Genomic DNA, 25,111 nt, shown 5'->3' with positions numbered 1-25,111 from the left:
ATTTGCATTTAATTATCATTGTCACTTTATGTTAGTTTATAGAATTATGCCTGGATCATTATTTACATGCTATATCTATCCTGTTCTGTTTATTAAAACAATGTCCGACTAATTTAATTTTATCGGTATGTAAGGTCACATAACCGAGGGAATCGAGTAACACTGTCGATGTAGTTTATTAATTGAATTTATTTGTCTGGCTGATATTTCTAAACGCTTAATTAAACTGTTTTGTAACGAGAGTTAAAAACAATAGAAGTTAGGATCAATAAAAACGAGAGTTTGAGATTTTAACTGGACCTCCGAAATTAGGCATTAACCTTAAATACAGCGAGAGCGCTTTAAGAGTAATTAGTTTTCATTGGTTTTCAAAAATCACTTTGAACTTTAATTGATACAGCGAGAGCGCTCACTTAGGTTTAATAGTGAAATCATAATCAAATAAACACGAGAGTGTGAGAGGAAGGTTTTTAAACTAATGATTTCTACAGAAAAGTGATTTTAAAATTGCGATCCGCATCGATGGCTTAGTAGATCCCCGAAGTCCGACCATTGCATACCGACATTCTTATCCTAGATTTAATTCAATAATATTCCTTTTTAATTCCCGTCTAATCAATAATCAATCAGATATTAGCCTTAGATTTACGTAGTAGCGATTAACTACATTAGATCGATTCTTAGTCCCTGTGGGTTCGATATCTTTTAAAACTACACGATAGACTGTGCACTTGCAGTCATAATCACAGACATACCCCATTGTCGCGATCAATAGATAGTCTGTTTAATGAAATGTTAAGTGTGACTTCATCATGAGATCCCATTAAATATAAAGACACTATTTTTAAAGTATTCGTAGTCAAGCTTTATTGTGAAGTGGGATAACATTAAAGCATTGGGACTATCATGTAGAAAGTTTGATGATCTCATCTCATGGATCATGGATAAAGAGTTATCAAGTCTTCACATAAGTATGAATATTATGAGTAATATTAATACTGGATTGACCCGATAAGAGAATATTACATAGAAAGTTATGCAAAGTGTCATAAGTTATTCTCATAGTGATAGTGGTGTATACCACCCTTCGACCTGAAACCACTATGGACCCTATATGTAGAGTTAAGTACTTTATTATTGATCTAATGTTGTTCGTAACTTGATGACCATAAAGATAGTTGATGGGTACTCCACAAAGCATGCTAAGGGATATGAGTGACCTAGAGGGAATTTGCTCATCCTGCGTAACAAGATAAATGTCTAAGGGTCCAATAATGAAGGGGACAAGGGTGACACGGTCTATGTCTTGTGTTTAATATAAACATGAGGGGAAAAGGGTAAATGTACACACAAACATTATCACATAAAAGGTTTTGTCAAATCAAATGACATTTTCGTGACTTGGATAGCAGTGATGTGTTGCTAGAGACCGCTCGTTGTTAAATGCATGATTTAATATAATTGTCAACGTCGCGAGAACCTACAGAGTCACACACTTAAGGACAGATTGATGAGAGATAGAATAAATAAGGAACACTGTATGATATGATGTACTTGAGAGAATTATAAAACACTGTAAGGTATGTTGCACTTAAGTGAAATATGAAACATCATATAATATTATTATTATTTTATAATAATAACTATAAAATATAATAATAATAATAATAATAAAAGTATGTTTATTATAATAATAGTTATTATAGTAATAGTTATTACAATATTATTATTATTATCATTTTATTATTATCACCTCTGATCCTTAATATAAGAAAAAATTTACTTTTTAAGTTCTTTGAAGAATTAATGTATTTGGACTACATATAGTCCAAATACATTAATTCTTCAAAGAATCTGAAAAGTAAATTTTTTTTTTATATTAAGGACCAAAGGGAGTATTATTACTATTATTATTATTATTATTATTATTATTATTATTATTATTATTATTATTATTATTATTATTATTATTATTATTATTATTATTATTATGTGGTGCACTTAATTGGGCTTTTGAATTTGCAGCCCACACAAGTGGTTCTATAAATACAACCCTTGTGCATAAGCTTTGTTACTTGATGAAATTAGGTTTGTGAAATCTGGCCGCATTTCTCTCTCTTTCTCTCTCCTCAAAGCCTTCATTCGTAGCAGCTAGCACTGAGACTGAAAGTTGTTTATTCGTGTGGATTGAGTAGAGGCGTTGTTATTCATCAACGCTCGTGATCAATCCTCCAGCTTTTGCATCAAAGTTGTTAATCACCATAAGAGGTAATTGTTCTATCACTGACCATGTTCATTCGTAAGGATCAACTAAAGGAAAAAATTTAATTTCCGTTGTGCGTTGTATCACGATTTCCGTTCACATATGTCTTTTCCAAAATTTCCCGTGCTTGCTTTATTGATTTGCAATCACCAACCTTTTCGAAGTTGTCACTATCCACACATTGATGGATCAAGAACAAGCGTCTTGAAGTCTTTCTTCTTCTCTTCCTTATGTGTTGCTCGTTGTGCATTTGTCGCTCCTTTGACAAGTGGATTCACCCTGTTCTTGATCACTTCAAAAACGTCTTGTTAGCCAAACAACACCTTTATTTGGTTGCACCATTTGTCGTAGTTCTTCGCATAAAAGGTTGGTAGGTTGTAGGGATTCTTTCATTGGAGACAAAATTCATGTTGCACACTAGGTGTTTGGTAGATTGAACCAGACTCTTGACGCCAAATGTTTAAACATTCAATCACAAGATTGGTAAACAGTGGAGAGAGAGAGAGAGAGAGAGAGAGAGAGAGAGAGAGAGAGAGAGAGAGAGAGAGAGAGAGAGAGAGAGAGAGAGAGAGAGAGAGAGAGAGAGAGAGAGAGAGAGAGAGAGAGAGAGAGAGAATTGAAGATGCAAATATGGCTTTTGCATTAATTATGATGAGGATGTCTCCAAGACATTTATACAAACATTATAAAGTAATTGGGATACAAAACACACAATTCAAAAACCAGAAAAAGCTAAAAGTCAGATTGTAACCAGTTAACACAAACCCTCTAACCGATTACAGCTGACACAAAATTGAAAGATACCATCAAGTATAACCGATTATTGCGAATGCGTAACGGATTACATCAAACCTAAAAGTGCTTTTTTTATAAGTTAAAAGTGATTTTCTCCTAATTGTAACCGATTACACCTGAAAAATAACCAATTACAACACTTACTTAATTTTCGCTTAACTTTTTTTAATGTTAAAGCTATGAACAAATTCATAGAATTTTCATATCAATCATTCTAATGGTGTTCTAATTAATAAGAAATAATATAGCTGTTGTACTTTTCGAATTGCTTGGTCCGGAACACAATCAGAATTAGTAATGGTTTATCTCAAAATTTGCTAAGAGGTCATATGCTCGAAAATCTCAATGGAGACTACTTTAGGCTTTTCCAAAAGATAGCTTTTAAGTTTGAATTCAGATTTTAGAGCTCTTAAAAAGATAAATTTTTTTATCTTTTGAATCACATTGCACAAAACATTGTTTTTACTAGGCATAAATTGATTCCTAGATTTGATACAAATGGGTTTTAATTAATTTTCATACATAAAACAACAACAACAAAATTGATTTTCATAGATAGATTAATAGATTAATTCTCATAAATCTATTTGTATTTATAAAAATAAATTAAAATTTATTTTAATTGTCTTATATTGATATATAAACATTCACAACAACTGATGAATAGTGATAACACAAAATTGTATCGTATATTTTAACTTGATTCGCATGAGTTTTTATTTAATTTTTACTTGTTTATATTTTATCATGCCGTTATTTATGTCATATTTCAAGTACTCGGTTATAAAATGGCTATGCAAGAAAATGAAGTGGAAAGAAAGAGGAAAGAGAGAAATGAAGCGAAGAGAAAGTGGAAGGAAAGAAAATGAAAATGGAAAAGAAAAAAAAAGTGGTGTCCGCGTGCAAACAGATTTTTACAGAAATAAACTTGGATTCCAGCCCCCCTAAATCCAGGCAGTTACGGTTATGAAGACACACTATAAATAGAGAGAGACAGACCATTTTAAAGGTCAAATTTTCTTAAGTTCAGAGTTGTTTTTTTCATAGAATTTTAGGCAGATTTTTACTGATATAGTGGTAGTTTGCTACACTGGTGGTGAGTAGGGCTGGAAATGAGTCGAGTTGAGTCGAACTCGCCTCAGCTCAGTTAGACTCGTTAAGAATTGGCCGAATTCGAGCTCGAGTTCATGACGGACTTTTTTTCAGCTCAAACTCGACTCGCTAAGAATTGGCCGAGTTTGAGTTCGAGTTCGAGTTTATCTCGAACTTTTTTTTCAGGTCAAACTCGACTTGTTAGAAGTTCACGAAAATCTCGATTCAACTTGTTAGGTTTATCTTGTTAGGTTCAACTCGCTTATTTCACGAACTTAAAAGTAATATTTTAAAGTCTATTTATTTATTTATATATATATATATATATATATATATATATATATATATATATATATATATATATATATATATATATATATATATATATTTGACATTTTAAATTAATATTTTTTAATTAAAAAAATATAGAAATAAAATAAAAAATATAAGATTAGAATTTATACGATGTTAATTTTATTTGTATAATTATTTGTAGAAATATTTTGCTCACTAGAGAATATAAGTTATCAATTAAAACCGTTAGATTAAGATAAAATATGATACTAAGATTTAGAGCAAATATACAATCGAGTTGACTCATGAACCTAACGAGTCGAACCATGTATAGTTCAAGTTCAGCTCATTTAGTTAACGAACTTAGTTTTTAGCTCATACTAAGCTCATTTGGTTCATGAACCTAGTTCAACGATTTATTTTTCGAATCGAGTTTCAAACTATTTTCGAGTTAGTTTGGTTCATTGCCAGCCCTACTGGTGAGCTACCACACTTTAGTTTTTTCCTTAATTCTTGTACCTGATTTTAAGCAATTCCGGCATAGTTTCCACTCGGTTTCAGAATATTGTACTCGAAGATAATTTTCCAGAATTATTCAGTTTTTACTTTTCTATTTCCTCGTTCCATATTTAACTGCTTTATATTTTTGTTTATGATTACTCTGAAAATTGTTTGTGGATTATGTTATTTTCTGCTGCGATCTGGTATAAATAAGACCCTGTTTTTGAAATCATGTTCTGTTTCAAGCTTAATAATCGTATCAGTGTGAATTTATTTAAAACCATATCCGACTAAATTGTTGGATACCGGTATGTGATACCGTCGTTCGGACGGAGTTTGATAAAGCTTGGCATTGATTTTTATAAATTTATTTTTCTGATTTTGGTTTTTAATTCGATAACTAATATGATTTTTGTAACGAGAGTAAAAAGTCGATAAAGATTAAAATCAACAGAGCGACAATTTGAGATTTTAAGCGGATAGTAAAAACTGAGCATTAATCCTAAACACAGCGAGAACGCTTTAGGATTAATTAGAACTTATTAATTTTCAAAAATTATTTTTTAATTCAAATAAGTGAGCGACATCAAAACATTATAATATTTTTTTATTGAAGAATATTTTGACGCAACGCCAACGTTTTATTGAACCCCCGAAGAAAGGCAAATTACATACCGGTATCTCGTTATTGAATTATTTTTATTAAAGTTTATTTCTCGTTCGAATTTATTTCTCGATTCTTTAAACAACAACTAGAATCATTAGCCTTATATTTACATAGTAACATTAGATAACAGTACATTGATTTTTAGTTCTTTGAATTCGATAATCTTTTAAAACTACGCGATACGACTATGCACTTGCGGTTACAAATCCTATACACATTCTAAGTTGCGATCAAATAGTACAACTGAATCAACAAAATAAAAAAAAAACATACAAAAAATTAAGAATGTTACATTGACATGAGGTTAATATCATGTATTTAATTAATTTATTTGTATGATAGTTTGGGTATGAAAAAGGAAGTGTTGTGATTCCTTAAACGAATCCCATTCTCTTAAGATTTCAGAAATCATAAAGTGTCCTCGTGGAAGGGGATGATATCATTATAGTCTTCCAAAATCTTCTCTTAAAGATTTTAAAAAGTGGGAATTTGTACATAAAGATACATATTAAGCAACTTAATATAAAAACAAGTTGTGCATTTAACTTTTTTTTAATTAAAATAACTTTTTTAAAAATAAATTTATATTTTTAAATATTTTAAGAAGTTTAGTCAGAGCCGTCCATAACTATATCATAAAGTATGTAATGTGTAAGCTGTACCAGTCAGTACTCATCAACCATTCATGGCATGCATGTGTACACCAATCAGCTTGGAATTGAAACATATGTGCTCAAGGAAAAAAAACATAATTGAATTATAATACTTTTATTTTAAAAAATTACCAATTTTTATTAATATTTTTAAGATAATATTTTACATAACTTTTATTATTATATTATGTAGTGTAAGAAAGGGTATTTAAATTCAGGCGTTTATAATTCATTTTAAAAGAATTAAACACTTATTACATATACAAAATTTCTTTTATTAAAGAGTGATGCATAATGTCATTGTCACATATAACAATCTCAGAAGGAACACATTAGTTTCAAAATATTCCTTCTCCACTCAAGATTTAGAAACTCCTCAACACCTCTCTTTAAATTGCAGTCAAACTTTGCTATTTTAGACATGATTTGCATCTTTGTTATTTATGCAACTTGATTGAATTATCGGTGGGATTTTACAACATTATTAATTGAGGATGGAGTTCACAACTCAGAAATCTTATTACTTTAATCATTGCATTAATCATATAGAAAATTTGACACATAAGAAATCAACTTAGATGCACTCAGATAAATTTTGGCAAAGAATTTAGAGGCTTCAAAAATTTGATTTATAACGCAACTACCTCTCTCAAATGACATATGTACTCATTGATATATGAATTTACTATTCTGAAACACTTAGTACCAAATGTCGACCTTTGCACAGAGTATTAAGAAAATCAATGAAAAATATCCACAACTACATTGGGTTAAATGTCAAATAGGGTGTAACGAGACAATCCTGAACTTGCAACCTGTTGATGAGCATTTAGTGATTCATTGGACAACTACTTATTCGCATTTTCAATAAACCTAGTGTTTTAGACTTGCCCGACAACTAAAAACGGCTCAATCCATATCTACTCTGGGACGACCCAATGACCCTGTCCCAGTCACTCAAGGGCAAAAAGGCCACCGCCTCTTTTGCCCGCTGTCGAGCTCTCTCCTCCTTCTACGACCGGGGACGACCCACCACGACCTTGTCGATTAAGCCAACTCATGCGTCATTGGTCGACAGACATCTGACTCCTCAGATACCGCCTATAGTACCTTCATGTCGACTAGGAACGCCCTTCCGCTCACCTGACGTCTAGTTCCGAGCAACTTTCCAAAATTTCTAGATTTATTCCTAAAATCCTGACAGTCACACGTTTTGGGCCTGAATTCACGATTCAGCCAAAAACACTGACCAATGACTATGTGTTGGGGGTATTATATAAACTCTCTCCCTCGAGAGAGTCAGGTAACACATTTTCAAAATCCTAAATATTAAATCGTATTTATACTCCTACTTACTTGATCATCGGAGTGCCTTACAGGTGCACCTCCCTTTTTCTCCATCATCAATATTGTGCAAGACGTCCAAAACCCTTTCTCATTTTGATCCTCAGGTCAGTACACCTAAGTAATTCAACCTCTTTTAAAGTTGATGTCTTATGTATCATTCAAGTTATAGAGCATGCTTGTATGAAATGATGAATTCAATATCACCTTTAAAATGATTATGTTTGTCATACGACTATTTATTAATACTATCATTATCTTTTAGAAGCTTCTATCCAAATAAAAAAATAGTTTTTATACTATTAGGTCCTTTCGATATAAATGTCTTATATTTGTTATTGTGTTGATTGTATAATTTTTGTCAATAGATTAGGTTCTCGTCCCCTCCCTATTTATTTTGACTTTATATTTTTATTTAATTATGAAATTTTTATTCACCTTACAAAAAATTGTTCAATTTAATTTCTTTTTTAATTTTTCCTATGACTCAATTATATTAGATTCAATTTTTTGATTCAATCATACTATAAACACTATAAATTTAATCAATTTGTGATTCAATTAATTAAATTTGATTATTTAAAGATAGTTTAACTCAATTTTATAAATTTGATTATTTAAAAATAGTTTAACTCAATTCTACAATTTAATTTAAATATTTAAATCACGGAACAGTCCTAATCATTGATTTGGTAAAAAAGAAAAAAAAATTATAATAAACGAAACATATTATTATATATAAAATCGCATAAACCTACAATTTTAAATATTAAAAAGGTGTTACAATAATATTTCTAATATTATAAATATGCCTATAAACCCATATTTAACTTGATGTTTTTGTCCTAATATCTAACTTGATTTTTCATTTTTCATGACATGAAGGTGACATATTTGATTCTAGACCTCAACATAGGTTAGACCAACCCTATTAATATATAAGATTTTTCACATCTTAAAAATCATCCAATTACTTTAACAAAATAAAATGAATGAAACCAACACCAATCACTTTACAACAAAAAAATGGGGACACGTGGTTTGGCAACTGAATTATTATAACAACTTTACAACTTCAAAAAGGTTGAGACACTTACATGTCGACATTAATAATTTTTCTTTTTATCTTTCTATTTATTTTCCACACTTATTTTTGGTCCATCATTTTCCCATGACAAGTCTTGTTCCCTCTTCTATTAAACACTCTTTTATTCCCTTTATAAAACTCTTTATTATACTAATGTAGTTCTATTTCGTAATTCTTTGTAGTAAGGATATATTTTCGATATTGTATTATGTATATAAAACTATATTTTGAGTTTAGAATTTACAAATTTATATATTTAAATTATGCATTAAGTGTTATTTTTCCTTGAGTTTGTAATATATTTTCTTGATTTTTAAGTTTCTTTATAAATTAGTCCTCGTAATTTATAATTTACTGTTAATGAGACCCGATCCTGCACAGGGTAGAGTGTGTTATATTATCGAACCTCAAATTTTAGAGGGTTTAATTTTTTTATATAATTAGGAAAAAAATATTAAAGATTAAATTTATAAAATTTATTTAAAATAATTTATAATTTAAATAATATTTTTATCTTTTGATGTTTCGTTTGGTTAATATCAAGGCCGTCTCAATTTTTTCGAAGGTCCAGTGTAGAATAATCGCTTAATCATAAAAAAAAAATAGAGACTTTATCTTACCATAGTTAAACTAATATAAACATTTTATAAGGCCCTATTTAATCACATGTTAAATGTGAAAATTTGGAGGTCTTGTACGGTAATCTGCTTTGCACGCCCTTAAAGGCGGTCCTGGTTAATATACAATTATATTTTTTAATGCTATTTTTAATTATTAAAATTATATATTTTTTAAAAAATTAGATTCATTTTTAAATTAAAACAGGACATCTAAATTGATTGGACCAGCCTCTTGTTTATATTTTTCTCAATTTTTTTTGTTATTATAATTGAACAAAATATTAACTATATTATTTTATATTTATAAGATGTTCAAGTATTAATTTTATTAATTTTATTAAATATTAAAAAATCATCATCAATTGTATATTTATCTGCTACAAATTAATTTGTTTGAGTAAAACTATTATTTAATTTTATAATTTATGTCTTAGAACTTTAATAGTTTATATTATTATTATTATTATTATTATTATTATTATTATTATTATTATTATTATTATTATTATAAGTTTTTTATAAGTGATTTGTAGTTTATAGATTATTGGTATTTCTCTCAATTTTATGGATTAGGTGAGCACATGTCACCAATAGAATAGTAGGTGTCCTTTATGGAATAGAATGTTTAATGTATGAGTTTATAGCCTTTAAATATGAGATGATTTTGTTAGAAATATCTCTCGTTAATATATTTAAGCCTTCAAAAGTATATGCAAATGAATTTCTTAATCCATCCACAAGTGAGATGATCCAAAATTAGATCATTAGATATTTTGGTGTCTAGGTTAATAGAAAAGATACATACATGGACTTGATTGAATTTTCCACTTATGGGTGGTTGAGATTTAAGTTTTTACCTTATTAAAAAAAATTATCTTGTACACTAATTTTCTATTAAGTTAATTAAAGTGTGAAAAACAATGCTAATTTTCCAATATCCATGTATTATATTCACATTACACCATATAGTAAAACAAATAATACAATAAATAAATCCCCAAAAATGCCGTCTTATAATAGAACTAATTCTAATCATTCAATTCAATACAAACAGTCCCTTCAGAAAATCGTCTTCTTCACACCAAACCCCAACACACACACTCGCACTTCACAACGATGACCACTTACGGCACAATCCCAACCTCATCATCACCACCAGCGAACCTCGAGTACATCACACGCGCCAAAGAACGCATCAAAGCCGGTCTCGGAACTCGCCGTCCATGGAGACTCATGTTCAATTTCCGATCATTCAACCTCCCTTCCGGTTTCCCCGACGCCGTCTCGCGCGTGAAATCAAACATCGGCTTCTTCCAGATGAACTACGCTATACTGATTCTCGTTATTCTCTTCCTCAGTCTCCTATGGCATCCAATCTCGCTTCTCGTCTGGGTCGCTCTCATGGCGGCATGGCTCTTCCTCTACTTCCTCCGTGACGAACCGATTGTTCTCTTCGGAAGACTCGTCAGTGATCGAATCATTCTTGTTCTGATGTTGATCCTCACCGTCGTTTTGCTTCTCTTCACCGGCGCGATCCTTAACATCATCATCGCGGTTTCAGTCGGTGTTGTGGTGGTTTTGGTTCATGCTGCTTTCAGAAATACGCATGATCTGTTTCTTGATCAAGAAGAAGGACGTTTGTTTTCTTCTCCTGGTGCTCCGGTTTCGTGATTCGATTCATTTTCTTGGTGATGTGCGTTGATTTTGTTGTTTTTGTGAAATTTGTTGATGATTTTAGGTTTACGATTTTCTTTCTTTTTTGGGGTTTGGGGTTTGTGAAATTGTGAAGAAGAATAAGTGCTAGATCGTTGAATTGTGTATTGGTGAACTTTTTTGTTGTTTGTTAACCACGTAAAAAAAATCAGAAATGTTTATTTTCCTCTAACTTTTTTTCATCTATGTATTATACAAGTAATACTTAAATTCTTTTAATTATTATTTACATAAAATATTTAGTTATAAGCATAGTTCAAGTATCTAAAATGTAAAAACTGTAGGATTTATGTTGATAAATTATTGTTGTTTTCGCAAACTATTCTAGTAAATTTATGTTCATAAATTGAGAATAATTTATTAGAAACTTATAAATTTTTTCAAATAATAATTCAGAAGTTTGTGTTACTCCTATAATCCTATTTATAAGAAAAAATTATTTTTTATATATATTAAATAACTAATATATTTGTTTTATATGTTATCCTGAACACTAGGAATGTATTTAAAAACTGAATTTTCAAGTATAATAGTATTAGATGATTTAAACAAATATTAAATTAAATGAGATCTTAAAGTATTACTTACGATTCAATCATAATTTAAATTAATTAATTTAAACACATTAAATTAAATGAGATCTTGAAGTATTATTTTCGATAAATCATAGTAAAAACATTAGGCATACTAACAACTATGTTTGTCCTGTTTAAACTTGATTTGTATAAAACAAGGGCGAATCGTGTATGTTGAAATATAATGGAAGGTGCAAGCTTAAAAGTTTTGGCTGTCCCGCAAAAATAGGGTCTCACAAAAAATGAGTGAGACTTAAAAATTGCATAAACTCGACTTAAAATTGCAAAAACTCTTGGATATTGATCGCACCGTAAAAATCCAGAAAAAAAATACGAGATAAGGCAGAACAAACATATTAAAAAATAAACTTAAAACCTTAGCTCACAAGCAAAACAAATATGTCGGTGAACCGGACCCGTTCCGCCACTCTTAAATAATGAGTCCATACAACAGATATTCATCACAAGAACCAACTATAAGTTCAACGGATAAATAAAATAAAATAAAAGGGCCGTATGATGAATGCTTAACTTGAATAATGCAAAACATTATTTATTTTGCTTCTAATCTAGTGACAATTTAACTATCTATTATATTTTTAAGTGCATAGAATTATATCCACAAAACTAGATAGTTCCTGAACTGTATATTTGGTATCTCAGCAACATTTCGATTTCTGAGTATGTGATAAGTTTCTGCTACCAAGTGTAGCTTAACCCTAAACGCATGTCACTGACACAAAAAGAAGATAATCCAAACAGATGCTAAGAAATGTACACTGATTGATTGGTATTATGGAGTGATGCAATGATCAAAATAACCTAAGCATTTGCTAATTTTGGCTTCAGATCCAAACACCAACACTTATAGTCTGATTCTGAGATGGCATAAAGTTCATCTGGAGTGAGGTTGTCCAGTTCCTTGGACCTCCACATATCACACATTTCAACAATGTTGTCACTTTGAGTCAACTTTCCCATCAACTTTCGGTAGCTTCTCTCCTCATGGCTTTGACCTCGCATTCTCTTGTACAACCTCATCACAGAAATACAATCTTCATATGGGTCGTGTGTGCCGGTTTGGATATCATAACTGTAAAGCAAAACCACAATTATAATCGAGACAGATTAAAACATTGCAGATGATACTAAGAAATTTAACTGCAGCAATCTATGCAGGACAATCAAATAAGGTCAATATGTCGATAAGTGGTGTGATTATATAATAGAGAAAGGAAAACTCGAGATTTAATGAAGCAATTCAAGACTTGGAGAAACTTGAGGGAAAAATGCAACTTGCCCTAGATATGTTCTGGTAAGATACTTGAGCGAATGGCTAGAACCATTTGTCTTCATCAATGGACAGTACTTTGCAGTGTCTCTGCAACACAAAATATATGCATAGGCAACATTTTAGTTTAAATAAATATAAATATTTGCTCAGAAATCCTAAAAGATAAAAATGATTACAACAGTAGTCAGATTAAGGAATATCCAAGGAACCGAATAGAACGGATCAGTAAAATCTGAAAACTTATTTATGCTGATAAAAAACTGATAGCTGTAACAACTATACAGTTCAAGTGAGCTCTGCTACAATGCACCTTATATGATCTTGTATAGTAGGCAACAGAAATGAGAAAAGAACGTGAGGAACTCAGCACTTTTCGATAATTGTTTTGTTTTATTTGTTCATCGAATAAAAGACGACTAGCACTTAAAGAGCTGAACAGGAAAATAACTGAAATAATTGATTGTAAAGAAACACCTACCTCAACAAGTGATCAGGATAACTCATTTCCAAGCAATCTAAATCATATGCCAACGAATGCCCTACAAGAAGCCTGGCCTTTCCACCATCCAATCTAACTTTTCCAATGGACTCTCCATTGTATAAAATTTGCAATATCTTTTCCCGAACTTCTTTAAGTGGCACACCATCTCGAAGATGCTCTTCGGTCAGCCCAGTTATATCATACCTGAAAATTGTCAAACAAAGCCAACCCTAACACTCATTAGTCTTCATCCAGCTTTCCGTTTTGACAATAAAGAAAAACAATCATGCTTAAAAGGATGAAGTACCTATAATTAGTAACAGGGAGTCGAGGCTTTACATATGTGTGCAAGATTAAGTTCTCATCTTCGTCAACCAAGCATACTCTAGCACAAACTTCCAGTGATCCATCACTTCCACCCCCAACCATTTCACAGTCCAACGCAACTGCTTTAGGACGCCGGTCAGCATCGTTTTCATCATAAGAATCCAAAAAATCGATATTGGAGTCTGTATAGGGCAATTCACTTGTGCCCTGCAACAGTTCGACACACAAAGTGAACTTCCTAACAATAACAAAACAAAAGACACATGAAACATCAATCATAAGCAGAACTTTTTCACTTATTTTGTTTGAATAGAACACATCAAATCAAATATCTTATTTCATTATGAACATTTCCGATTGCTAATAACCAACTTACAAGAGGAACAGGAGCAGATAGTTGACAGGTTTCTAGATGCTCACTGAGAGAAGCAGGACTATCAGTTAGTGTCAAACAAAGTTTACAACCCCCTTTCGAGAATATCGCTGAACAAAGTCCTCTAGCCAAAGGTCCTAAAACAGTTAAAACAAAAGGGCACAAAAAAATGAAAAATCAGTTACACATTACAAGCCATTATACTTAGATCGGATCGAATATACAACAAACTCATAACTAACCCATAAGATGCTCCCTCAGAGATTCAAAAGATTTGCAGTGCTTTCTACAGATCGCACACTCCGGCTGATGGATAGAGTGGTAAGAGGTTTTCATGTGCTCAATAAGATGTTCTTTCTTTTTATATTGTTTATAGCATGCTGAGCATTTCTGTCTGTATTATGCAGCAAGAATTTAGCTATGTTTAAATAATCATATACAAAGAAATAAATTTTCAATTCAACTATGAAGATCATGGAAGATTCTATGTTTTTTTTGCGTGTATAAACAGGGTATCCTTTGTGCGAAACTGCAGAGACTGAGACTAATCTCTCGAGTCAGAGAGGACCACAAGTATTCCTCCAAGAGATTCTATTGATTCTATTACTTATTTATATTTTAATGAAATTTACAACATGCAGAAAAGGGATCAGATATTAAAGCAAGTTTGAGAAATGATTATTATATATAAGATACTGGTTATTTTCAATACAAATTGAAAAACAACTGGAATATTCTTACATATCAAGGAATTGAATACAATAAAACCCTAATTATTTTGTTTGACTAGATTTCAACTGAATAGTGATAAAGCATGAAGAATGATCAATGTGGAAAATGAAATGTAAAAAACGTAAAAGAAACAATGGAGGAGTAAGGAATTTGACCTTTTGGTCTGATTTTGAGGAGGGTCTTCTTCGGTGTCCATTACAGTCACAGACACTGAATTTGCAAACCCTAACAGCTGGAGCAATGGTGGAAGAAGAAAGCGCAGTGCATACCCTTCTTTTTGAGGTAAAAACCCAATGTTGCATAGATTCAAAACTTATGTAAAAATAGTATATAGCCCACTAATTTTAAGTTAAACCCAAATCAAATTAATTTATTATTATCGAATTTTGGGGCGTGCATTATCTAGTCCAACTCGAAGACCCGTATTAATATGATAGTTTTGGGTTCGGGTCGACTTTGGTGTTACCCAATTTGTTCAAATATGGATATGTATTGAGTTTGGATTAACTCTCGATTACCCGATTTGTTCAACTATTACGCATATGTTTAATACCATTGAATTTTTCGATAGCTTATTCCAATACACCAGTAATATAGTGTTCAAACCTATCTTCTATTGCAAGTATAAAATTCAATCAATAATATATGAGATTGAGACACACAAAAGTCCTTTGAATATTGTGGTTCAATCCTTCTAAGGATCAACAACCTTAACTCATTCACTTATGACTACATGAAATGCACATAGAGTTTAAATAAATACGAAACATGTGTTTGGCATATGGGCGACCTCGCCACGCCTTTAGATATCCTAGGAGTTGAGTCACTCACCACATTCCCTAATGGAGCGAGATTGTGTGAGTCTAGGCCGAGGAAATAACCTCAAGATTTTGCATATTCCATTAGGTCATATAGGTTTGTATATACCTCCCTCAAAGGCTAGGTTAGATCATCATTTTTCACAAATCACTAACCTAAACACCCCTTGTTCGAAAGATCGCAGGGAGGTCACTACTATTGTAGTCACAACAAATACAACTGGTGATCATTGTGGGGTTGATAAACATTTGTAGGTTTCATCCCTTTAAGAGTTATGTTAACCTAGATGTTGTTTCATAATGGTGGTCACGTGAGTTTCGTCTAGTACTAGCGACAAAGAGGTCATACCGGAGATGCAGGCTAATATGAATTAACTATGTCGCTAGAACCAAACTCTAGAAATAATCCTCTAGAACATCCAACAACAACAACGACAAGATAATGATCCACAACAAGGCACAAAGGTTTTGGACTCCTAACCCCTTTCTACTGAGATTTGGGACGCCCTAGTTCTAGAGAATTTCAATCCCTCCCTCTAGTGACATTCAATTCAATTTATCTCCGAAAGATTACAAGGAATGGCCTTGCGTTCGTATATAAATATTTACAATTCTTTATAACCAATTATCAAGATTTATCCAAAAAATGGATCCGCCAGATTTTGGCTAGTATGCACCGCATGGTGACCACAATGAGTCCTTTTAGTGTACGTCAAGGGCACTCTAAGTCGTTGTGTGAGTACTTATGACGTTTTAATGAAGCAGCAATCTAGGTAGTAAACCCCAACGAAAAAATGTTTGTAAAACCCTTCTAAAATGAGCTGAAAGTCATACATTTCAACAAGTATCTTGCCCAAAAATATAATGACTCTATGGAGGAGATAATGGCGAGAGCGGAAATTTATGGCAAAGGTGATGAAAGCAACATGGAGAAAAGAGTTAGATACGCAAAGGAACGAGAAAACGACGAATCAGACTCCTCAAGTCAACACAATAACAACTATTCTAACCAATCTAACAAGGGGCGTTCAACCTTCTAGAACACTTGTGGAAAATTACACTCCCTTAAATACCAAGCGATAAAAAATGTGGCTAGAAGTCTTCCACACTAGAGTCACCACATAGATGATTGCCACTAGGTAAATAATTAAATAAAGTTCCTTATTCAAGAAGGACATCTCAAGAGATATGTCCAGGGAGCGACATTCAGTTGCAGAGCGAGAATTCAGCCTTTTAGGCACGATAGGCTAAAGAGCCTCCAGCCTGGGCGAGATAAAGAACCTGAAGAAATAATCCAAGGATGATCTAATTATCACGCCCTTAACACCATAGCCATAAGATTCGTTGGAAGGGGCGAGTCAAGTTCCTTGCACAAAAGATATGTTTGTTAGTAATGCATGTCATTAATTCGTCCTCGATGCCACTTTCTTGGATAGAGACATTGTCGGGATCCTACCTTATGAGGATGACCTCAAGGTCCTCAACGTGTAAATGTTCAATTGGAATATAAAACGAGTTCTCATATAATGGAGCCCAAAATGCATTGTCTCAGATAATGGAGCCCAAATTTACTAACTCAAAATTACGAGAATTATGACAACATATAGACACTCAAACCATGTTTGTCTCTATCAAACACCCACAAGCTAATGACCTGGTCGAATCCGCCAACGAGGTTATCCTTTAAAGAATCAAGAAGAAAATAGAAGAAGCAAAGTGATTGTGGCCATAACAATTATGCGAGGTATTCTAACAATTTATATTTTTCCTCAACTTTAATGACCTTTGTCACCTTTGACTTTAATTCCTCAAGCTTTTATTTAAATATATTGTAACTAAAAACTATAAGTATTATGGTCGTATCACATGACCGCTGTTTTTCATTATTACACTCACAATTTTCTAAGATTTTGGGGTTGTAGCATAACTTTGATTAGGATATGATAAATTTAGGATAAATGGGCAAAATTATTTGAGTTAGGCACCATCTTCCTTCATTCAACTACGTGGATTATTGTCTTTTTCAACTTCAACTCTTTATTGAATTTTTTTAACATTTCAAGACTTTTTCTTTATTTGTTAACCACATATGTAATTTATTTTAATTCTCTTCTCATTTTATTTTGTTTTAGGTACCCGTTTTTTCATTTCATTTATTTACTTTTCATATTTTTTATTTATTATATATGCTCTTAAGGATATCATTCCAAATTTAAAACCCTTCCACACATTTTTTTTTTCGATCCTATAACTACCTGATTTAAATAAAATTTAATAATTACAAAAATATGTTGTTAGAAACATGTAATTTATATATGGTTTAAAAAAAGTTATAAGGATCAAAGGGATATTAGCAAAGGATAAATTTATCATTAAACAATAGAGTAATTATGCTTTAAGAAAAATACAATTTTGTATGAATATAATAAGATAATCAACTATAAAATAATCAAGTTTTAGAAATTTTTACAATACCGTGAATACACTAAGAATCAGACAAAAATTAGTAAACAATAATTATAATCTTACTTGTTTAGGTATCTAAACCTTAAATAATTTTGAGATAGAATTTTGTTTTAGATTTAGCATGTGGTTGACCCACCGCCAAGTACTGTTCAATCTACGTCCACGTCAAGGACGACCCAAGACCCAAGATTATGGCCTAATTCGTTAGGGTCTGTAGAGAACACGTTCCTCACGTGCTCTTCACCCGAAGACACGTCACCAACTTCATCCCCATGTTTTCCGCGACTAGAGAAACTGTCTTGCCCTTTGTAACAGGCAAGTTCATCCATGATCCGAAAATTGCGGGACAGTTGACTCAAGACGATGAGCATGTGCTGCTCATCCCTACTTCCACGTAGGAATTCTGGCAGTCATCCATTATGGACTGGACACTCAGCCCATAACAGAGACCATTTGCCCAGCGTTGGGGGCTCATTATAAATACTCTCCTCTATAGGAGGGTCAGGTATTCTATTCTTAAACCCTTTTCACTACCTCTTTACCCGAACTAACTTAAACATCAGTTACCCGAACTAACTTAAACATCAGAGTATCTACAGGTACACCCCATCCTCCGTTATCATTCAAGCCTACGACGTGTTGCCCGTCACATACTCTCTAATCATTGGTAAGATAAAATTTCATCTTTAGTTGTTATCTTTTTCTTACAGGTACACCCCCTCCTCCGTTATCATTCAAGCCTACGACTGTTACCCGTCACATACTCTCACATACTCTCGGATCACTGGTAAGATCAAATTTCATCTTTAGTTGTTATCTTTTTCTTATTCTTTTTGAACTTCCATAAATCTTTTGCATGTCATCGCTTGATTTATTTCATAATCCACTTATTTTTATAAATGTATATAAAAAGAGAAAAAATTAAGACAAAATAAAATATCATAATTCAAATATTTTAACTAATTAGAAAAACGAAATATCCTACAAATTTGGTGTTGTGAGAATGACTATCAACACCTTTAAAAAATAAAATAACAAAAATAAATGCGGAAAAATAAATTACATAAATGTAAAACTAAATAAAATTAAACTAAATAAAAAAAGTTACATAATTGAACTTTTTGAACTAAGTGGAAAATGAGGTGATTAGAGTTTTTTTATATGGAAAATGGATTATTAGGAGATAAAATTTCCATTTGTTAGCACTTTCTTATAAAAAAAATTGTCGATAAGTTATTGATAGCAAATTACTAATAATTTTCAACTTTAAATCAACAAGAAACTCACCACACTACACTACTGCTTCCTTTTACTTAGGGAACGGATACCTCAGGATTCTGCAAGATTTAGACCCTATGTTGACGTTTCTTTATTACAAAGATATAAGGACAATGACCATAGAAGTTGGTTGCCCCTAAGGATAAAGTGTCCCTAAGGATAAAGTGTCTGATACCTTGTTTTTTGTTATGAGATATTTAATGCCAAACATAACATAGAAACAAACACTTGACATGTCACTTGATCACGTTCAGCTTCTTAGTCTTTTGTCAATTGTCATCATCAGACAACAAAGATCATGTTTTTATTTTGTTTCAAAAACTACAACTCATCATTAATGATTAAAGATAAGTCAAACTGTCTTAGTTTGTTTGCTACTAACACTATCAATTATAAATTATATAGCACCGATACCTCTGGAAAAAAAAATCTGAAAAAAAATGTCTGTGTCACTGTTTGGACACTAGTATTATGTTTAATATAAAGAGAACAAGTTGTGCACAATAAAAACCAAATAATGAATCAACGCAAGTGCATAGAAGAGCATAGAAGAGCTATATATACTATGCTTTCGGAATCTGTTGAAGGTCATTCATACAAGCACATGTTTACAAAATTTCTTAAACAATTTCAAGGTGTTCACTCCTATTCTATATATTTATTATTACTACCTTGTTAATCCTAGGCGCTCCCTCTACTATACAAAATAGGCAAAATTATAGAAATGAAACTATATAAATCAAAAGTTGGACAAGAATGCAGTTTTCATGGTGAACAACTTTTGCAACAAACAGTTCTTTAGTTTAGTTCTTCAGAGTGAGCTTTTCATAGGGAAGGGGAACCACCGTATTGGCGTGGTGATTCCATGACCGTGTCGCCCTCTAGTATTCGCAAAACCTGCGATCAGATAAGCACAAGTATAACATCAAGCTCGGGGGAAAACATAAAATTGTGCACCAGCATGTCAAAACAATAGTGATACTGTATGCCACAATATAGTACTATAAAGCCAGTGTTTTCTCATGTGTCAAATAATAAAGGTATGGTTAAAGTTTATCTGTTTTCTTACCTGTGACATGCGTGGTCTAGAATAAGGATCTCGCCTTATGCATAAGGATGCTGCATGTAGCATGCAAGAGACCTCGTGTTCGGAATAGTGACTTCCCAACCTTGGATCAATCAGTTCTTCAATGGCATACTCTTCTAACAGTGGTCGCGCCTGTTTATTATCCAAATCCCTCAGATTATATTTCGCATTAACAATATTTAAGACACATAATAGATTAGGTAAAAGTGTCATTTAACTTACCCACTCCGTAAGACACTGCTGTCCTTTGGGCCGGTTGATATCGACAGCTTTGCGTCCTGTCACAAGCTCCACTAATACCACGCCAAATGAATAAACATCGGCCTTTTCAGTTATTTGTCCACTTTGAGCATATTCGGGAGCCAGATACCTACAAAGCAGCGACGTTGGTTAACTTCATCGATATTACTGCCTGCGATAACTAAGCGAAGGAACTAACTAGGAGTAAAACAGCACAAACCCAAATGTCCCAATAACTCGAGTTTCTACTCCAGTGTCTCCATCAGGCTGCCACCTTGCCAGTCCAAAATCACCAACCTAGTAGAATTTATCGCAATCAATTAATGAATCGAACATTCTTACAAATAGATTAAATAATTATGCTCTTAACTGTATACTACAGAACTGAATAGCACAAAGCGGCCAAACACAACAGTACCAGCGGTTCAAAATCGTGAGTGATAAGAATGTTGTTAGGCCGCATGTCACGGTGGACGATGCATCCCACTCTGCACTCTTCATGAAGATATCGCAACCCTCGAGCAGCTCCAACAGCAATCTTCTGCCGCGCAGACCATTCTAACGGTTTCTGCTGTCTACCTGAAAGGTTTTCAAGTAATATGTCAATTTACAAATAAAAATCAAGATAGTATCATGACATCATTTGGGCTGGAGCATAAATAGATTACCATATAAATGAGTATCCAATGATCCATTGCATATATATTCATAAACCAGAAGTCTTCTCTTATCCTCTATACAGAATCCAATCAACATAACAACATTCCGATGCTGTGCACAACTCAGGACTTCTACCTCTGAGCAGAATTCAAGATCACCCTGAGAGCTAGCTAGTTTATGTTGTTTGACAGCAATGACCTGCCCCTCGGGTAGAACTCCCCTGTGAACAGATCCAAACCCTCCTTCTGCCAAGAAATTAGTCGGTGAAAATCCATCAGTGGCCTGCTCCAAATCAGCATAGCTGAACCATCTTGGAGGTTTTCCAAAAACAGGAGCCTTGTGTTGACATATTGAACATAATGGAGGGGGCCCAGGTGCGGCATTTCTAGACAACGCTACTGCTTCTCTAACACTTCCACTGAATTCCAAGTATGTCATAGAGGTTGAGATTTCAATTTCCGCTTCTCTGTCAAGCCTCGAGAACTTCTCTAGCAAAGCTCTTGTTGTGGAAGTTTGAAGCATATTTCGCGAACTTTCTGACCTTTTCTCCTCACGTTGAGATGACTGTTTACGCAAAAATAAATCTGACATCCACGGTTGAAATCTCAAGCTTGCGGAAGAAGACGTGCATAAACTTTCACTGTCTGTGTCAGAAATACTACCATCAATTTCTTGACTTTCTTCGATAGTCTCCTCTTTCTTTGACTTGGCAATGATCTCAGACACACAAAATGGCGAAGTTCCATGATCAGAGCTTGAAACCGATGAAGTGCCAGCTTCGGTTGCAGTAAACGATGTCTCTAACTCAGGGCTGCTAGTTGGCGTGAGAACCCCTAATGTGGACTTCAAAGAACCATTCTTCTTGTTGGATTGTTTTCCAGGAATCTCGTGCTGCTCAGAAGGTAGTTGACATGTTTCTTCATGATCCTTCTTTTGTGATCCAACCAAATTCAAGCGAAGTGTCTTAGGTTGAGAACCCTTCATAACCGCAATGTTACATTGCAGCTCTTCCATGCATTGTTTCTCTTCATGCTTGAGATGTCTATAAAGAAAGCAATACCAAAACACAAAAACACAAACTCAATTATAATCTCAGGTTATTAAAATAGTATACCATAAATTGATAATTCGTCAATTTTGTTTCTGAATTCTAATACAGTATAGGATATTACTTGTCTAATACAACCCATTTGGCTTGAACTTTCTTAGCTTCCGCAGCCACCGCTCCACAAGGTGATCCAGAAACAATTTTAATCCTGACATTTATCTATTGAACAATGATTAGTATATCGATACAAATACAAAAGAACACGCAATAAAAAAAATTCTACATAAAGGCTACTAACTTTATTTGGATCATAGACATCATGAAGCTGAAGAATCATTTGAGAGCAAGAGTCAGTGATATCATTCTTGTTCTCCGAACTAGCTCCTGCCATTGCAGACTTCTTATGTCCATTAGCACAGTCACCAGCAAACCGTGGGAAGCCCCATAATTTCCGGCCTATACAGGTGCAGTAACATCGTTTGTTACGCGAAGAGGAACGTAGACATACACAAAAATTAACAAAACAAAAGGATGCAAAAGAAAAATGACCTGAGCTCTGCGAAGGCACAACCACAAGCAATGTAATGCAATCACCAGGCTGAACAACATGAGTTAAAGACCAAACAAGAGCAGTCTTCGGAATTTCCTTCGACGCCTTAACAGCAACAATAACCTTCTCAGCACCATCACAACCTTTTTCAACCTTCCCTCGCTTCTGTTCTCGATTCATCGTCGCCGCAACTAAGCTAATAATCCTAAAAACTTCCTTCCTCAAACAAATATCACTCAATAACCATAACCATCAAAGGCTCTTTTCGCTCTAACTAGTTTCCTAAAACTAACCTAAAACAGAAAAAAGAATGTTATAACAAAAATAGCAAACATTGTTGACATTTGAAGTGATCCTATGTCAGTCCTTTATATCCTGCACAATCACACATTCAAGTTCAATCAAAGAACAATAATGCAAAGTTGAATAAATTAACAATGTAAGACACACACATAGGTCAACTAAATCAACATCATTTCATAACTATGGAAGAATGAATGAAGACTAATAACATCATGAACCACTAGAAAACAAGAAGAACAAGGACGGCAAAGAAAAAGATCCAATTCCAAACCTTTCTTTTTCTCTATTATTATACCAAACATTGCACAACATTGAACACATTCAGCAAAAAAATAAAAACATAAAACAAAAACCACAACCAAAAATAATGCATCAACATCAAAAAACCTAACTGAATAACAATAAAAAAAAAATCAAAATCAAGTTGAAGAGTTTGTTGCTTACTTTTGCAGTTGCATTGAACGGTTAGAAAAAGAAAAAATGAAAAGTATGAAAATGAAGATAAGAGAGGAGGAAGAAAGATTTAGAGAGTGAGAGAGTGAAGTAGAATACAAATATGGTTCTGTTGTGGTGAAATGAGAGTGTGTGTGTGAAAGAGACATGGCGAAGAAGGAAAAAACCGAACAGTGTTGTTATTATTGTTATAAAAGTTTTGTTTTTAAAATAAGGTTTTAAATTAGTTGCATTTAATGTGGTTTCAGACATTGAAAGTTTAAATAAAAAAGAAATGTGATTTTAATAAATTGAATTTATGAGTGGAAAGAAATGAAATGACTTTATGGAGAGAGTGAATGAGATATTGTGCAGAGAAAGTGGGCTAGGCTAGGATGTACTGGTGGTAGTACTAGATGAGATACGCCCATTTCTCATACTATAGTAACAATATTGAAACATAAATGTTATCTTTTTCTGTGCCTAATAGTATGTGTCGTCGAACTTGACACTTGAATTTATTTAATTTATATCATATTACTTTTGAAAGAAATTTGTAATAGTATTGTAAGTTTATTAGATAAGGTGGCAAAACAAAATTTTTTTTTTTTGGTATTTTGTAATTTTATTAGATAATGGTGGCAAAACAACCCGTTTTTTTTTTATTTTAGTGTGAAGTGGAATAAGATTTTAGGTTCTCATTTTTTAATGTGTCAGTTCGTTTCATTTGGTTTTTTATGCGAGTTTTTTTACGGATATTGAAATTAACATATAATTTTATATTTTTAAATTTAAATGGTGTAGTATTTGTGAGATTAGTCCGTCTCACCCTCACTTTTTTGTAGAGAGGGTTAAGGTTTTAGGTCTGCAGTCTAAACAATGTCTGTCCCGCCTCGTTTTTTTGTAGGGCGGGCTTAAACGGCACTGAGATGCCCGTTTACCACCCCTAGTATGAAATCCATAAGAGTAAAGCAGTAATCTCGCTCCGTCCTTTTTTTTTATATTTTTAAACTTAAAACATAACGCATCTACACGTTCGTCCGCCCTCATATTTTTGAGGGACAATCAAGATTTTAGATCTGTATCTTCGATGATACTGTTTCATCTTGTCCCGATTCCTTGCAAGCTTTTGCATATCAGACTTAAATTAATACTTCCTCCGTTTTAAAATGAGTATCATTTTATGAGAAAAAGTTTGTTTTATAATGAGTGTCGTTTTAGGAGAAAAATTTGTTTTGAAATGAATGTTATTCTCATTTTTCAATGTAAAAATGATTGTTATTTTTCTAATCGTGTCATTTAATTGTTAACCTTTACATTGTTTTCAATATATTAATAGGGTTAATTTAGTAAAAATGTAATAGTTTAAAATAATATTATTGTATTTTTTTTAATCTATGTACAAAAACTTTAAAAGA

At 32.7% G+C, this 25,111-nt stretch overlaps 3 protein-coding genes across 5 annotated transcripts; 1 reads left to right on the top strand and 2 right to left on the bottom strand.

The window, feature by feature from the left end:
• The first annotated feature begins 10,306 nt into the window (after positions 1 to 10,306).
• Positions 10,307 to 11,201, top strand: LOC131653896 (PRA1 family protein F3-like). Its single transcript, XM_058924222.1, has one exon. The coding sequence runs from the start codon at positions 10,433 to 10,435 to the stop codon at positions 10,985 to 10,987; it is 555 nt and encodes a 184-aa protein (XP_058780205.1). The 5' UTR covers positions 10,307 to 10,432; the 3' UTR covers positions 10,988 to 11,201.
• A 1,164-nt stretch (positions 11,202 to 12,365) lies between these two features.
• Positions 12,366 to 15,123, bottom strand: LOC131653895 (RNA exonuclease 4-like). Of its 2 annotated transcripts, XM_058924220.1 has the most exons (7): positions 14,967 to 15,122; positions 14,322 to 14,473; positions 14,083 to 14,216; positions 13,687 to 13,913; positions 13,377 to 13,583; positions 12,905 to 12,985; positions 12,366 to 12,697 (listed from the first exon to the last, which is right to left on the bottom strand). In XM_058924220.1, exons 1-7 carry the CDS (start codon positions 15,005 to 15,007, stop codon positions 12,427 to 12,429), a joined length of 1,113 nt encoding a protein of 370 aa, XP_058780203.1. In that variant the 5' UTR covers positions 15,008 to 15,122; the 3' UTR covers positions 12,366 to 12,426. The 2 variants fall into 2 exon arrangements, with proteins under 2 accessions (XP_058780203.1, XP_058780204.1); XM_058924221.1 differs by lacking the exons at positions 12,366 to 12,697; positions 12,905 to 12,985 and having other exon boundaries at positions 13,373 to 13,583; positions 14,967 to 15,123.
• Positions 15,124 to 19,920: 4,797 nt separating this feature from the next.
• Positions 19,921 to 23,888, bottom strand: LOC131653894 (inactive protein kinase SELMODRAFT_444075-like). Of its 2 annotated transcripts, XM_058924218.1 has the most exons (10): positions 23,706 to 23,888; positions 22,958 to 23,333; positions 22,707 to 22,864; positions 22,533 to 22,627; positions 21,369 to 22,402; positions 21,119 to 21,279; positions 20,921 to 20,997; positions 20,683 to 20,830; positions 20,443 to 20,592; positions 19,921 to 20,270 (listed from the first exon to the last, which is right to left on the bottom strand). In XM_058924218.1, exons 2-10 carry the CDS (start codon positions 23,136 to 23,138, stop codon positions 20,199 to 20,201), a joined length of 2,076 nt encoding a protein of 691 aa, XP_058780201.1. In that variant the 5' UTR covers positions 23,139 to 23,333; positions 23,706 to 23,888; the 3' UTR covers positions 19,921 to 20,198. The 2 variants fall into 2 exon arrangements, with proteins under 2 accessions (XP_058780201.1, XP_058780202.1); XM_058924219.1 differs by lacking the exon at positions 23,706 to 23,888 and having other exon boundaries at positions 22,958 to 23,584.
• Between the last annotated feature and the right edge of the window lie 1,223 nt (positions 23,889 to 25,111).

The sequence above is a fragment of the Vicia villosa genome, linkage group LG2 (genome assembly GCF_029867415.1).
Source record: "Vicia villosa cultivar HV-30 ecotype Madison, WI linkage group LG2, Vvil1.0, whole genome shotgun sequence".
In the NCBI taxonomy this organism is placed as follows: domain Eukaryota; kingdom Viridiplantae; phylum Streptophyta; class Magnoliopsida; order Fabales; family Fabaceae; genus Vicia; species Vicia villosa.
The sequence above is the reverse complement of the archived record's forward strand: the minus strand, read 5'-3'. Positions and strand labels throughout refer to the sequence as shown.